General features: G+C 45.7%; 1 protein-coding gene across 1 annotated transcript in view; it reads left to right on the forward strand.

Moving 5' to 3' along the window:
- Positions 1-4860: 4860 nt before the first annotated feature.
- RFX7 (regulatory factor X7) overlaps positions 4861-15445 on the forward strand; it is a 47847-nt gene continuing 37262 nt past the window's right edge. The window contains exon 1 of the mRNA XM_059858298.1: positions 4861-5158. Coding sequence (XP_059714281.1) covers positions 5010-5158 — 149 coding nt within the window. The 5' untranslated portion in view covers positions 4861-5009. The remainder of the gene's footprint in view (positions 5159-15445) is intronic.

Raw genomic sequence — 15445 nt, forward strand, 5'->3', positions numbered from 1 at the left:
TTAGGCTATAGGAGTTGCTGCCTTTTTCTACCTTATTGACTTCTTCCAACTTGAAGTCAAGAACGCAGTATCTAGGAACACCACACGCCATTTTTAACAGCTCAGCAGCTGAGCCCATTTGACTTTACGCTGAGACAAAGATTTATTGTACTGTACAGAGAAGACAATCTACAGAAATGAAGTTTCAAAGTATCTGTATCTTCAAAGAACATGGATAGACCTTGGGAATTTCATCTGGTAAAACTGGGAATTTCATCTGGTTATCATCACTTATGGAATGCAAGTGATCTTTGTCTTATCCAAGATGCAGAATGCCACATCCTCCTCTGAGCAGCCCTGGCAAGCCATAGCCAGGCTGGGAGCCTGGGCCTTGCTGTCCTGCACCTCATGATTGTCCACATTGGCACAGAGGAAGGGCTCATATCCTGTTTACTAGCACCCAAAGCTGCCTGCAGAGGTCTGAAGCTCATTTCCATCACAGGCAGAAGAGTGGTTAATGCTCTTCCTTTACTAGAGAGGGACTCATGATCATGGGGCCTACCTCATCTTCCCCAGCACGTTTTTAACATTTCCTGTTATTTGCCAAGTGGCCATACTGTGCACCATACAAAGCTCACTCCCACTCCAAACAGATGCTGCAAGACCCAGCAAAGCTTAGAAAATTTCTGGTCAAGCAGGCTTTCATTGTAATTAAAGTAGCCCCCTTTTCACTGCCTGGTTTGAACACAGACCATTTTCTTCTGTCAGCTGGGATGATGTGAATTGGAAGCTGAAGTTTTCATTACAATTTGTTAGTGAATTACTAGTTATTGTACTCTGATTTTACAGATACTACACATGAATGGAGATAAGAAAATAAACAGAACCAGAGCGAAATGTCTTGGGCATAGCTCAGGATACAGAGAGACAGGCATCCCTGGGGAAGGAGAGTTGCAAAAAGGCATCAAAATGGAGTTCACTGAACTGGCATTTAAAGCTTTTGGGAAGTGTCTTTTTTTAGCAAACCTTTAAAGTCAATTATCCTCAGAGAATGTGCTTCATGTTTGTCTTGAGGATAAAGATAGTGAGATTTCATAATTTATCTGGCTGATACCTCTGAGCATGCAGGTCCCTGGCCCTGTGCTAGACAAGAGGCAGCAGATCCCTCTCTACGGAGAGGAGAGCGGGAAAAGCGCCTTCCCTCGCTGCTGGCTGCGAGCTGGAGAAAGGGCAGCGAGGCATTCCTCCCTGAAAGTGAGAGACACTGTATTCCCCAACTGTCAGACACAATCCATTATGGAAAAAAGCAAAACAAAACAGAACCACGCTGAACTACAGCAGAGAAAATCCTGAAAAATAGGTTGGACAGTACTTAAGCACAACTTTTCCCCACAGAGGGGGAATGTGTTAGATCCGAAGCTCCAGAAATGGAGGGCAAATAAACAGAGCTTTTGGAATTAACCTGGCAAAATGGAGTTGGCTCCCACCTATGTCAGGACAGCATGGTGGAGGTTGTCCTCCTGCAGACAGCCAGATCTTTCTCCAGAACAGCTCTTTCATTCTCTGTTGAAGATCATCCTCAGATGAATATATCTGTCCGGTACAGGAGACTTGCAGTGCTCTTGAGTTAGAAAAGCCATGAATTTTAGCACTAGTACAGCAACATCATTTTTCTAGACAAGTAAAATCTGCCTGCAGAAGGAGAGAGGAAGCCCCCACCTACTCACAGTTCAGCAGCTGTGCTCTTCCACAAGGGCAGATGTTTGGAAAATGGGGAAGAACAGGAAAGATCCTGGTCCTGCCAGCACCAGTCTGGTTTCTGACATGCTTAAACTTTCACACATGTCTTTCTTTACAGTAAGGGGACTTAAAATTAATACATATGTATTACTTTTGGTGTGTTTCTTATACAGTGCTGCCCAGGAGCTAAAGGTCTGCATCAAATTATGGTTCTCAGAACCATTAGGTACAAGAACTCTAGCAAATGGTTGTAGTGGTCCTTGGTGGATAATCCCTGGAGATGTCCAGTCAGTCCATCTCATAGCTGTTCATCTCCTAGCAGTTAAATAATTCCTTCAGTATCTTCAAGTTAATTCTGTCAGCACGAGCTCTTTGTCAACCCAGTCATTCTGGGTCTGTTTGTTCTTTGCTGCAGTTACACGTAGCCACATAAACTGTGTATGAGCTGCCACCATCTTTGCCCATTTTGCACAGGTGCATGAGCCTGTAGGAAACACGAGGCAAATTCAGCTGGTTGTGTGGGAGGCAGCTGAAATGGCCCCCATTTATCAACCTGTGAGTGTGTAAAGGGTGTGGAAACAGGCATGTGAGAGACCCGTGCCAGTGCCAGGAGAGCACTGAGGGGAATTACTCCTGACAGGAAAAGGCTTGTGGAGAGCAGAGAGTGAGCTTCTCTTCTCTACTTATACACAGTACAGCCCCATTTTGAAAAAATGTTAATTTTTTATTTACTGCTAGGCCTGAGAAGGAAATCTCTTCTTTACACAAAACAGGACCCTGGATCTCAATTTGGGCTTTAGTGGAATCTTGTTTTAGGCCTGATGCTCAAACCCAGCAATAACAGGCTTATACTTGGAAGGCTTCACACCAAAGGCACAGGAAAAAAAAGAAAAAGAAGTATTTTTTAATTTTTTATTGAACAGTTGATTGATAGTGAGATATGGGAGCATAAGCATAGCTTTGGAAGCCCATGAACCAAATGCAACCTGGGAATCTGGCTCACTTGTTTGATCTCTATGCCAGTTTAATTCCATTCTGCCCTAAAACACCTGGTGTGATTTCAGGGTGGCACTGGTGGCCTTTGGGTGCCAGCCTGGCATGGTATTGCAGATTTTGCAGAAGAGAAGTGACTTTTTATTTTGATCACATGATGCCCATACAGCTGTAAATAAACATGATTAAAAGGACATGTCTGGGGCCTAAATGAATGAGGAACTAAATAATAAACTTGTCTTCCAGCTGCTGGTTTAGACTGAAGCAACACTGAAATGATGTGTATTTTTTAGAATTTATTGTAATGGTCTGTGCTCCTGCAAACATGATACACATCTGTTGAACCTTATTCTGAGGTGTTGGGCCATCAATTTCAATCTGGAACAATATATAGGTGTTGGCCAGAATGATTTTACGGCTTGGATCCCTGTGGGTTAAATTCTGATCAGGCAGATGTGACTGAGTCCAACAAAAGATCTCAACAGAAGCAACCCTGGCTGCATTGATACAGTTGCTGTTAAGTGGAAATTGCCACAAAACTAAAAAATATCACCAAGGGCATTCACCCTTGTCTTCCTGTGCCAGTTTACCTGCACACTGATGTAGTTTTCTTGCAAAAAGCATAGCAGTTAGGATTTAAAATTGTTTACTTCTGATTTAAAAAATAAGGAAAAAAGGTAAATATTTAATGACCTTCAGAAATTTTCAATTATCATTAAAAAACATTTTTAATAAGAGGCAGGAATAAGAAAGCTTAGGTTTTTTGATTCTAATGAGAGGTTTTGTAAGGGGAAGATCACCATCATTGTCTCAGCCATTAATGTTCTGATTTTGTAGCAGTGGAGACGTAAGCAAGTATTTATTTTTGAAAGGCCTTTGCTTCAGTTGATGACAAAATGCTCATCTCCTAAATTTAGCAATGGTGTGTCTCCATGTGTATATTTATATTATTAGTCACCTTTAAGCCCACATTTTCTGTGATCAGCACAAGCTAGGGAGTCATTGCATCCTTGTGTCAGAGAGGGTACCTGCATGTCCATGCCCCTGCCAAGTGGGCTGAGTGTGCCAGTTGTGAATTCCAGTGGGAACAGACCAGGACTTGAGTGGCTGGGAAAAGAGGGGCAACAGGGGGGCAGCTTAAGCAGGCTTTGTTACCATAACCCTAGAGGGAAGAGAAACAATAACCATGGAATATCCAGAGTTGGAAGGGACCCACATGGGTCATCGAGTCCAGCTCCTAACAATGCCTTTACTAATGGTCACCTTGTATCATCGTCCTTGAATTTAGGTATTTATCTGTCCACTATCCAAGGCTGTGCAGTTCCTCTGGCTTTTTTCATTAAAAGCCACAATCCCAAGGACCAGAAGTATGGCTTGTGCCTGTAGCTCAGAGAAAGCAGTTGTGGCATCTGCACAATTTAAATTTTGGGAAAATGTTTTCGCAGAAAGGTTGTGGGTAAAGGCCGGTGGCACTAATGGCAGCCCGGCCCCACTTATGTCTGGGGGACACACACAGGAAGCCTAAGGGCGAGCAGTGGCCCGGCCTAGCGCCGCCCGTGCCGGTGTCTGGCTTCCTCGGCGCCATGTGAGCACGGCGGCACTTGTTATTTTGTTACGAGCCGCGGCGGAGGGCGGGCCGGGCGCGGGGGCTGCGGGGCGCACCCGGCCGCGGTGCCGCAGCTGATGTAATGCTGCTGCCGCCGCAGCGCCTTCACGTGTCTGCGGCGCGCCCGGCCAGCGGGGCAGCAGCGTGTGCCGCACGGTGTGTGCGCCGTGACACACGGGGACACACACGCACACACACACGTGTTATTTGCGCCGTCGGGCCGCTCCGGGCGCACCCCACCCCCCTCCCCACCTCGGCGGGGGTCCCGGGGCTGACGGAGGGGCCTCCCCCCCGGCTCGGGCTGCGCTCGCCGCCCCCGGCCCCAGTCGCGGCCTCGGCCCCGGCCCCCTCCCCGGCGGCGGCGGCGGCGGCGGCGCGGGGCGGCCCGTGTGTCGGGCACGCCGAGCCTGCGCACTCGGCGGCCGGGCGGGCACGGCGGCCGCGGGGCGAGGAGCGGCGCGGGGCGGGCCGGGCCGGGCCAGGTGCTGCTGCGGGGCGGGGGAGCGCGGAGCGACCCTGCGCGGGGGCGGCGGGGGCCGGGCGCCATGCGCCGAGCCGCGGGCCGGGCTCGCCATCCTGCGGCGTAGCGGCGGGACGGGTTCCGCCCGTGATGTCCCCCGGGCAGCGGGGGAAGGCGACTCACTCGAGCGCTGCGGCAGAGGCCTAGTGCGGCCAGCGCCGCTCGCGTCCCATGGCCGAGGAGCAGCAGCCGGAGGGGGGGCAGCCGCCGCGGCGGCTCGCCGGCACCCCCGCGCCCGGCGGGGCCCTGCCGGCCCTGGTGCCGGGGCTGCAGGGCGGCGAGGCCAGCGCGCTGCAGCACAAGATCCGCAGCTCCATCTGGTAAGGGCCGGGCCCCGGGCCGGGCGAGCGGGGGAAGGGCCGGGGGGCTGCGCGGGCGCGGGGGCGTCGCGGCCCCTTTGTGCGGGCAGCGCGGAGCACACGCGTGTTCGCGGGCGGGGGTCGCGGCCGGGCCGTGCCCGCGGCCGGTGCCGCACGGGCAGGATCAGCCCCGTGTGCGGGCGGGCGGCGGCGCTGCCCGGCTGCGATGGGCGGTGGGCTCGGGTCACCTGCCGCGGGCGCTGCAGCCGGGCGCATCTTGCGCGGCCCGCGGCGCTCCCGGCCGTGTTTGTAGCGCGCACATGAGCGCCCAGCACGGCGCTGGTGCAGCGGGGGATGCGGAGCTGGGCAGGAAGGGTGCGATTGTCCAGCCTCCCGTAAGCCTCTGCTCTTCTGAGGTCCCAGTCAGGCAGTTAAAATGCAGTTTTGGCTGGAGCTCACGATGGTTTTCAAGTTTCTGCATAGGAATCCAGGTTATTTTTTGTTGATATTTTCCCCCTAAACATTTAATTTCTCAGTAAAACAGCATTTTATTTAAGAATTTTATTTTATGTGTATTGGGGGGACGAGGTGAACCGAGTTTAGGTTGGTGCAAATAGAGCACTTTGTTGTTCTTTTTTTTTTTGGTGTTTTTTTTTTTTTTTTAGTATCTGCAAGAGGCTGTCACCTGCAGCATTTGTATTTTATGTATGTTTTTAAAAGCTGCTTTTGGCTGAGGGTACTGGTAAAGAGTACTGAAAGTTGGGAGTTGTAAATACAGGTTACTCATGTAATGTTTTCCTTTATATACACACACACCATGTGTATTTTATACATAAACTCATCCCAATAAAAACATACTGATCGAGCTTGCATATTACGTCATATTACAGTTAGATTGTGTGGTTTGAATGGATGTCGCTAGAAAATAAAGAGCATCTAAATATAGTTTTGCCTTCAAATTTTTTTATTGTATGGCATACTGAAATAGCTTTTATTATTGAGATGGTGGTTGTTTTGTTTTTATTTATTTAAACAGGTAGCTCATCCTCCTTCATCCACACTTGCTACCTTTTGTTTTGGTCTTCTCTGCAATGTGACCTAGAGAAGGAATGTGATTTGCAGAATTTTCTGTCTTTTTGGATCATAAAATCTTCACACCCTCCTAATTTATTGTGGTATTTAGTGATGGTCTTTTCATCTTTCCTTCTCTTTGCATGAACGTGCTGTTTGTAAATGAGCCTCGGAGAGCATGTTTACATTGCATTCAGATTAGGAGGTATCATGTCCAAGTTGAAGACAAAATGGCTACTAAGTAAAACCTCTTCTTTTATTGTGGCTTTTCTTTTTCAAGGAAAAAGGGCACATATTTTAGCTTCTGAAATGAAAACTGCTTGTTTGATTCAGGTGAACTTGGTGAATAGCCCAAGCCCGTGTTTGGTACAAAGAAATGTAGGTTTTGCCCGGGATCAGTGGCTTGCCTGGTGCCAAGTGCCTGTGACTGGCAGAGGTTTCCCAGCACCTTGCAGCCCTGTCTCCTGGTACTTCACAGGTGTTCCTCACCTTCACAGTGTTCCTCCTGGCTACCTACTTCTGCACGGGCTTCAACTTCCCTGCTGCTCTCAGGCAGCATCGTTGTGCTGTTGAAATGCAGTATTTGAAGATAATGTTATTTTTTATAAGAAAACCTTTTCTTTTGGTGTTTTCAACTCTCACATTTCTCTATTGTGATCAAGCAGTCTTCCTTTGAGGTTGGAGTTTAATGTGAATTTGCATCTTCCTGGACATGTGGTGGTTGTTTGGGCGCAGCAGGGATGAGGAGCACTACCGGGGGTGTTGTGCACATTGCAGCCCAATAAACAGTGGAAAGTCTCCTTCTGAACTGGCAGCAAACTGGGCTTGTTCTCTGTTCAGTGGGTGCTGGTGATGGATAAACAGCAGGAGAGGTTGTGGAAGGCCGGGGTGAAAATGGCAGTGCACTGCTGTTAACAGAATGAGGTGTAATGTGCAAAGCAGAGCTTCTTCCTCTTTTCTCCTTCCCTCCTCTTCCTCCCCTCTTCCCTTGCCGTGCAGTTGCATGTGCTGGCAGGTTGGTGCATTCAGTTCCCCCTTTGCTTCCCAGCAGGTTTAGCACATCCAGCTCAGTACTCTTCTCTGTTGTTGTCCCCCCACCTTCTTTTTTCCTACACGTGTTTGTACATAGTGGATGGAGGCTTTTGGTTGGTTGTGTTTGTTGCAGGTTTTGTTTGTTTGGTTGGTTTTTTAAAAGGTTTCAGTCTTCAGATTGTATTGCCAGTGAAAATAGTAAAGCAGAATATAGCAGCTATGTAAATACTGGACTTGAGGATCACAAACAAGTCTGTGCTTGTCCCTCCACTTCACAGACAAATATAAATATAGAGACTGATGCAGGCCACGAGTGGGACAATGAGCTATTAATTATCTCAACTCGTACTTGTTTTACTCTGTTTATTAAATTAAAATGTAGTTTGACAAAAACAAATTAAATAATTGTGTACATGTGGAGTCCCTTAAATTGAAGCAATAGTTTAAGCCCTGCTGGTTACGTTTGCAGGCATGGTCAGTATAGGTACTGAACACTTAAAAATATGCTTTTTAGGTGTCCAGTCTGTTGGTGTTTGGGGTTTTTTTTGTTAGGGTGTTTTTTGGCATATAAGGTGACCACTAGTTTGAGCTGAGGAGGGGAAGATAAAAGAGTGACTTAGCTGTGCTTAAAAACAAATCAGGAAGTATTTATTTGCATTACAACATCATATCCAGGTATTTACCTGCGGTTTGGTTGCAGTAATTGAAGCTCATCACTGTCTCTCTGTATTTGTGTCCTGGCTGCCCCACTGGAGCACATACAGCAGAGTGGTGTCTGGTTTTGTTCTGTGCTGCGTGTGTGAGTTGCTGAGGCGCTTGGATGTGTTCTTACGGTGTGGGTGAAGCGGGCAGAAATAATACTGCATGTCTTTTCCCATTGACGGATTAGAAGTCTAGACAGAGAGAACACGTCTTTGGGAGCCCAGCCTGGCTGATTAGTGTCAGCATGGGCGGGTTTGTAAATTGCCCTGGTCTTCGCTGGACACTGGGCCTTAATCTGCCTGTTTTTATTTCTCTTTAGATTGGTTAAAGCTTTCATATTTATTAATAGCTTTTTGTCCAGACGTTGGAGCCCGAGGCGGGAAAACCTCCCTAGTCAGCTGTCTGAGCATATAGACTAATGGGGTTTCACTTATTTCTTTGGGTGAGGGTACTGTATTACCAAATGTGTGTTATTTGTATATGATGTTTCTGTACCCGAACATACGGTGGTGAAGACAGAGTCTACTCAGTATCACATTGACTTGCCAAGGAATATCTTACAGCTGAAGACAGCCAGTGAAGTAGGGATGTAAAAGCAGCGTGGCACGAGGATTGAGATGCAGAGATGGCCAAGGGAGAATGGTGTCAGCTGAGGGTCTGTCTTTGCTGGCATAAAAGAAAAAGACCAACAGTTTTAGGCAGTTTAATCCCTCTGCTCACTGTAATAATCCAGAATCTGGTAGCTGTGAACATTGAAGGAGCAGACAGGTTTGTTTTCTTGTTCACTGTTGCAGATAACTGGTGATGGTTCTGCAATGAGCACTTGTTTACCGTTGTAAATAGTAATCTGGGGCTTGCATCTGTGCATGGGTTGGCCCCAGCTTCTTTCACCTTGCCTGCATCTCAGCTCTTTTTGTCCTAAAGGCATCTGTTAGGATTTGAATATAGCAATTCTGCTTGAGAGATTAATTTCTCTCCTTCTCCGCCCCAGTGTCTCCTGTGTAAACCAAGCTGAGGACCAGGCAGTGTTGAGTGGCAAACACAAAGCACTGCATTTGCAGCTATTTCAGACTGGATGTGGATTTCAGACCCATAATTTTTGTCCTCCAATCGCTCTTCTAGCTACAAGTTGTATTGGAAAACCACGAGTGAGCCTGGGCAGTGCTGAAATTGTGTTCTAATGCCCAGTTTGTCTCATGTTGAAGTGCCCTTGTTACTTTTGGACTCTTGTTATTGTGCTAGAAAACCAGATTAGAACCCATTGGTGTTACAATCAGCTAATCTTTGGAAGGCTCCTTTCTTTTTCGTGACTTCAAACATTCCTGCTCCCTCCTGCAGTTGCATCCATCACTCCTCATTAGGCATTGTCAGCAAGCTTGGATTGTCACTTAGCTGTTGGCAGAGCAAATGTTCTGCAACTTGGGAAATGCCATCGAGGTTTTTCATAATAGGAATTGCTACTCATTTGTATAGTTAGGTCAGCAGAAAAAAATGATTGACTTGATATTTTTAATAAAAATTAATATTGATTGACTTGATATTTTTAATAAAATGCCTGGCAATGAAGAAAGAAGCTTGAGGGGTGTGTGTTTCAGGCTTTTAGCAAATGCAAATGGATATACCTTTTTGGTAGTTTTCTTTTCAAGCTGAAATTTCTGTATGTATTTTTTTAAAACTAAGTATTTCTTGAGTCAGGTTGGATTAATGTGTAAACCAATCCATCTGCATTTTCTCTCTTTCTTGTAGCTTGGGAGAGGGAGACAGGAAGTAAGAGCAAAAAACCCTAAAATAACCTTCAGTATTTCGTTAAGTAGCCCATCAAAACTGGGAGAACTCCAAATTTCCTCTGATTACAGAGTACTTGTGGTTATTCTGTGCCCCCAGCCCAAAATGCAGCAGCCATCATTCCCTCCTTCATCCTGGTTAATTCATTGTTGGAGGTGGGAAACACAGGTTATAATTCTTCAGTTGCAGATTACTGATTTCTGTGAGGAAAATCAAATAATTGTCATTGACAGGTGTGCAGGCTGTACTTATTTCACTTAATCTGTGCAATATCAGAAGTGTCTTTACCTGCTTTGAAAAAGTACCTTGAGCCCCTTAGCTGAGAGATGATGAGAGTGTAAAGCTGCAAAAATTTCTTGTCACTGACTCAGTTTTCCGTGGCTTCTTGATTCGAGTGATTCCAGGTGTTGGTAAGGTTTGCCTGTCCTGAGTGTGTCTCCTGATATGGTGTATAAGCAGTCAAATACATAGGAAAAAATTGAACCTTGGACCATATTTTAGAGTAGGTCATGGTGATTTCAGGGAAGGTCACTCCTCCTTGGGCAAAGCATTTAGCAGCTTGTCATTCTCCTTCACACTCTGCTTCCCCAAATGGATAGGAACAGAAAGTGGAATTTGTTTCATTTCACTCCACCTGGTTCTGTACAAGTTCCCATGTAGTTATTGTGGAGGAAAAAAAGGCATCTCTGAGGTGAGGACTAACTCCTAGGAAAGATGTTTCCATAAAACAATCCATCCCATCACTTCATGTGCCAAATTTTCTGACTGCAAACAAATTTTAAACCAGGGTGTAACCTCTGTTGTGCAGAACTCATGAACTGGGCAAAATAAATCCTACATCATTTGTCCCTTTCTCAGCTTCTCCTGGAGAAGGCTTCCTTGGGTAGTTGGGAGACCTTCCACTCCTCTGCACAAGGGCCACGTCCACCCTTTATCTGTTCCTACACATTCCTGTGTACAGGATGCTCCTTTTGTGGGGGAGCCCCTCAGAAGGACTCCTTGTCACCTTCAGGTTCAAGGCAGGGTTCAGAAGCTTTGGCTGTCCCTGCTGCAGTGCATCCCTCAGTGCCAGGAGCGGGCAGGGCAGCGGTGCCAGCGGCGTGGGAGGAGGAGCAGCTTCCCAGAACGGGGCACGGCCACTGCTGTGGGGGAGTTTCTAGGTCAGCAGGTGTGGAGGCCAATTTGGTCTGCAGGCGTTTTTACATGGTTAGAAAATAAACCTGAGGAAAATGAATGGTGACCTTTATGTAACCTTTGGAGAGCGGAGCTGAGGTTTTATTGAATATCCTGGCTCTGAGTTGGAGGGAATAGCTTTGCAGAAAAAAGATCTTTATAGACCTGCTTTTAGGAAGAGTGGATTTTTCACTCTTGTTTGTGGATTTTGTTTGTCTTTGTTTCTTGAACCAATAGAATCTAAAAAACTATATGGGGGGAAAAGCGCTATTCAAGTTATAAAAGATTTGGGTAAGTTTTACTGTTGTTCATTTGGAATTCATTGGAGTGCATGCAATTGTTGACTTCACAGCATTAAACATATGCAATTCCTTGTTTCATAAACATTTTACTTTCCACTGCAGGAGTTTCTTCACTGAAGCAAGTCAGATGCTGTGACATTGTGGTTCAGTGCAGCAGTTCTAATGAGTCCTTAATAAGCACAGAATTGCAGGGTCGTCATCCCAGGCCTCTGTAGCTGAGTTGCTTGCCATTTAGGAGAGTTCTGCATTATTTACATGTGTCTGTATGCCACTGGCAGGTAGGAATCCACTTCTCTACCTGGAAGAACACTTGGAGCCTCCCCCTAAAAGTTTCTGGATACTGTATAAACTAATCAGAAAAAGTTGTGTTATTGGGTGAGATGACAGTACTGCTCAGGTTGGGGTGATCAGACTTACACTGAAGCACTGATAAGTCTTTTAATTAATTGGTGCTTGGGGTGGTTTTGTTAATCTTTTTCTCTGTGTGTGTGTGTAGTTTTGAGAGCAGAGGTTGAGCCTAATGTTTTTATACAGATCCCATAAGTTATGTATGTTGCCTTCTCTTGTTACTCTACTCAGCTGCTTGCCAAACAGAAGTATTTGGAAAAGGGCCAGAGCTGCAAAATTGAGATCAGGATCCAAATTTGGATTTTTGGTTCAAGCCTTTCTAATATCTAATATTACAAAACCTTATATATAAATAAGGAGCTCTTTATTTTTAAGCTGTTGTGATGAGGACAGGGAAGTAGCTTCCTCTCCCTCTGGAGCAGTCCAGGTAGAATGCTGGACTGTGTGTTACAAAGCTGTCAGCAGGTGACTCAAAAGGTAAATTGAATAGGTGAAAAAGCAGTGTGTGCACTGTCACCCAGAAAGAGCCTGAGCAAAAGGCCAGCACAAATTGTTGCTTTCAATCCATTGAGAAGAATCCCCTATATCTAAAAATTCTGGAAGTGGTGGTGGGATGTTTCATGGTGTTTCATTAGGTCTTTGGGAATTTCAAGGGTTTGTTTTGTTTTGTTCTAAATGGAGTTAGCCAGTATCTCAATTTTAATGCTTTCTTGATTTAATGGAAAAAGGATTATCTCTCACCAAGTAGGATGCTTGTTATCAGCTGCTGTGCCATCAACAGGCTTTCAGTAAGCTGCCCAGTGTTTTGTGTTGTTGAACATTTAGTCATGAAGACAATGAAAAAAACACCATTCAAAACTTCCCAAATATTTTCCTTGTGGCTACTTTTTAATTGCTTGGGTTGCTGTGGTGACAGTACCTGTCAAAGGGTGGGGAGGCCGGGTGTTGCTGCAGGAGTGGGGATGGGGGTGGCTCTGGCTGCTGGGACCTGCACCCGGGGAGTGGCATTGTCCTCATGGCTGTGTGACCAGCTGGGAGCCACAGCCACCCTGCAAGGGCAGCACCTGGCTGCTCCAGGGCAGGACGTGTGCCCGTGGCTGTCTGTGTTCCTCCACTGCCACGAGTCCCACTCTGCTGTTCCCTGGAGCTGGCTGGGAGTGCTGGCTCTTGCCCATTGTCAGGTACTTCAAGTTTGGGAAGAAAATCTTGTTCCTGGGGAGAACTTGTTTATTAAATGAGGCATATTTGTATCTCCCTCGAGAGGAAGTTTGTGGTTAAATGTCAAGGTCTGTGATGGATGGCTGTCCTTTCTGATGAATGGCCTCACAGGCATGCAGGCAATCTGTATTTCTCTGTCAGAAATTCCTAAGTGCCATTATAAGGTTGTTGGGACACCTGTGGGTGAAGAAGATTGCACTGGACAGTAGAAGTTACAGTTTGTGGCTTTGCATATAAAGCAGTGGATTATACTGCTTTTAAAGTGGTCAGCAATACAAACTGTTGGAAATTTTTCTCAGTATGAACGAGGTTGCCTTGTAAGTATCAACACAAGCATCCTTTAGACAAAAAAAAAATTAGTGTGTAAGAAAAGTGTGCTGGACAATAGGATGGGCAGTTTGTTCTCCTGTGTTTGCCTTGGCTCCTTCTTGCCCTTGTTCAGAAATCGCTTGAAAATACCTGGAGTATCTTGGTGACTTCAGTGGAAATATTCCTGGGTGCCTTCTCCCTTCCTCTTCAGAACCACTGCTACTTAAAATACAGACTGGAAAGGCAGTTACTGAGTACCACAGGTGGTAACTCTTTGAAGGCCTCTAAACTGAAAAGCTTTACCATTTATTTAATATTTTTTGTGGATGGAATTTTAGTCTAGTTTTTTAATCTGCTCTGAAAAAATGTGACAACTTCTTTCAGAACCGTGTTAGTTTTATTGCTGGTTCAGTGGAGGAAAGTGCTTGAGAGGCTTGGGTGCTTGTTGAATCAGGAGGAGAATTCTGCAGGGGATTCTGGATGCTGTGTGAAGGCTGTGTCTGGAGGCGATCTGAAATTGAGACTCGAGGTGTCTGCTTCAGGGCTGGACATCCTCTGGCAGCACCAGTTGTGTGTGCTGAGGGTGTGTGGGCAGCAGTTTCTTGGGAAGAGCAGCCAGGGGCCCTGCCCAGGAGAGCTGTGCTCGTGGGAGCTTGGCATCATCCGCTCTGAGCTGGGTTCACACGCTTTGTGCGAGCTCCTGATTGCTCTGTGCTCCTTGTGCTGCTTCTCTGGAGCTTGGGAGCTGTGGGTGAGGCATCTGTGAGGCCAGCCAGCCCTTGGTGAAAGCTGCAGCTCCTTCTGCTGTGATGGGACTGTCTGAAGAAAAGGCTAAAAATAATTTTGAACTATTTTTGCTGGAGTCAGACTGTGCCACAGAAACTTTTTATCCAAGCTCTCACAAAATGTGACAGAATTCCTTTCATTAAGGGTCTGTAAAAGGTTGGTCAGTTTTCTTTATGATTTGATTTTCTTTCTGTATTAAGCCTTTTGGCATGATAAATGATGAGGGTCTGCAGTTGCTATTAGTGGCCATATAAACTAAATTAATTAGTGGATATTTAAAAGACAGTCAGGTTACTCACTGGCAGTAATTGGAAGCTGCACACCTGGAACCACATTTTGCTGAAGAGCTAAGCCTGCTTTTGGCTCCAGGAGCCTGCTCTACAGCATTACCTTCGTTATGCTTGATTCCAGTCGTGTAGTTCAATCACTGACTCCTAAAAAGTTGTGAAATTAAATGGCAGCTGAGGGAAAAGTATTTGCCTCTTCCATTCAACAAGTGAGTAAAATGGGGCTGGTAGATATAGTTTTAAAATACATGAAATATCCTTGGAAAAGGATATTTTGAGCATAATCTGTTAGTTGTTGGGAGATAGCTTGCTGAATCGAATACAATATTTGGAAATACTGGTGGTTTGCGTGTGTTTAGTTACCCTGGACAAAGGTTTGTCTAAATGCAGTTTATAGTGAATCTTCAGTTAAAAATTAATCTTGAGCATCATTTTATCATGGAAAAAAAAGCTAAAATGCTGACCTTTAAGATTTGGTAACCTGTATAATTAAGTCTGATATCCATGAAGATATCCAGATACCTCTCCCTTATTGGTTACTTCTGAGTAGAAGCCAGGTTACCCTCTAGATCCATGCCTGAATATACTTTGAGTAGTCAGTCTTTGGTTAATAGCAGCTAAAAAATCATAACGGTCTTGAGCTCTAAGGCTAAGAATAAACATGAAACAAAATACTTTTGTTTAGTACCAGTGAGTTTAGGCAGTCCTCACTTAGCTTTTGTGGAACATGTCTGCAGGGGCTGCATCTTTCTTGCTAGCAGCTTCCTTCTCTTGGAGGGGGTAGGAATGTGGGTTCATGTATCACTATTTTTTGTACAATCAATTTGATGAACCTTGTTACTTAGTTGAAGAACACAGTTTAGCTCTTGTGTACCATGGTTCAGTGTGTTGAAGCCCCTCTGTGAACATTTAGTCGCCCATGTATGCCCTGGGATGCTGTTGGTGAGTAGCTGCAGCTGTTCAGGGTGAAAATAATTGCAGTGGGTAAGTGCAGTGCAGGACGAATAATTGTTATTTGTCACTTCACAGTGGTTCTTGTCACTTTAGTAAAGTTCTTAGTTACTGCTGAGTACTTTAAATAGCAGTAGTGTAGGCTTTGAGGCCCAGTGTAAGATCTGGAGGTAGCTTGAGTGTGTTGTATTCTCCTGGAATTTGTCTAACTCAGGAAGGTGACTTGCAGTTGTGGCTTGATTAGTTCAGCTCCTGAGCAAAGGAGTGGCAAGGCAGCATATAGTTCACTGTGAAAATTGAAATCAAACTGTGTTACTAATCAGGAAAGGACATTTTCATTCTCG

This window comes from Haemorhous mexicanus, chromosome 13, assembly GCF_027477595.1.
Source record: "Haemorhous mexicanus isolate bHaeMex1 chromosome 13, bHaeMex1.pri, whole genome shotgun sequence".
Classification (NCBI taxonomy): domain Eukaryota; kingdom Metazoa; phylum Chordata; class Aves; order Passeriformes; family Fringillidae; genus Haemorhous; species Haemorhous mexicanus.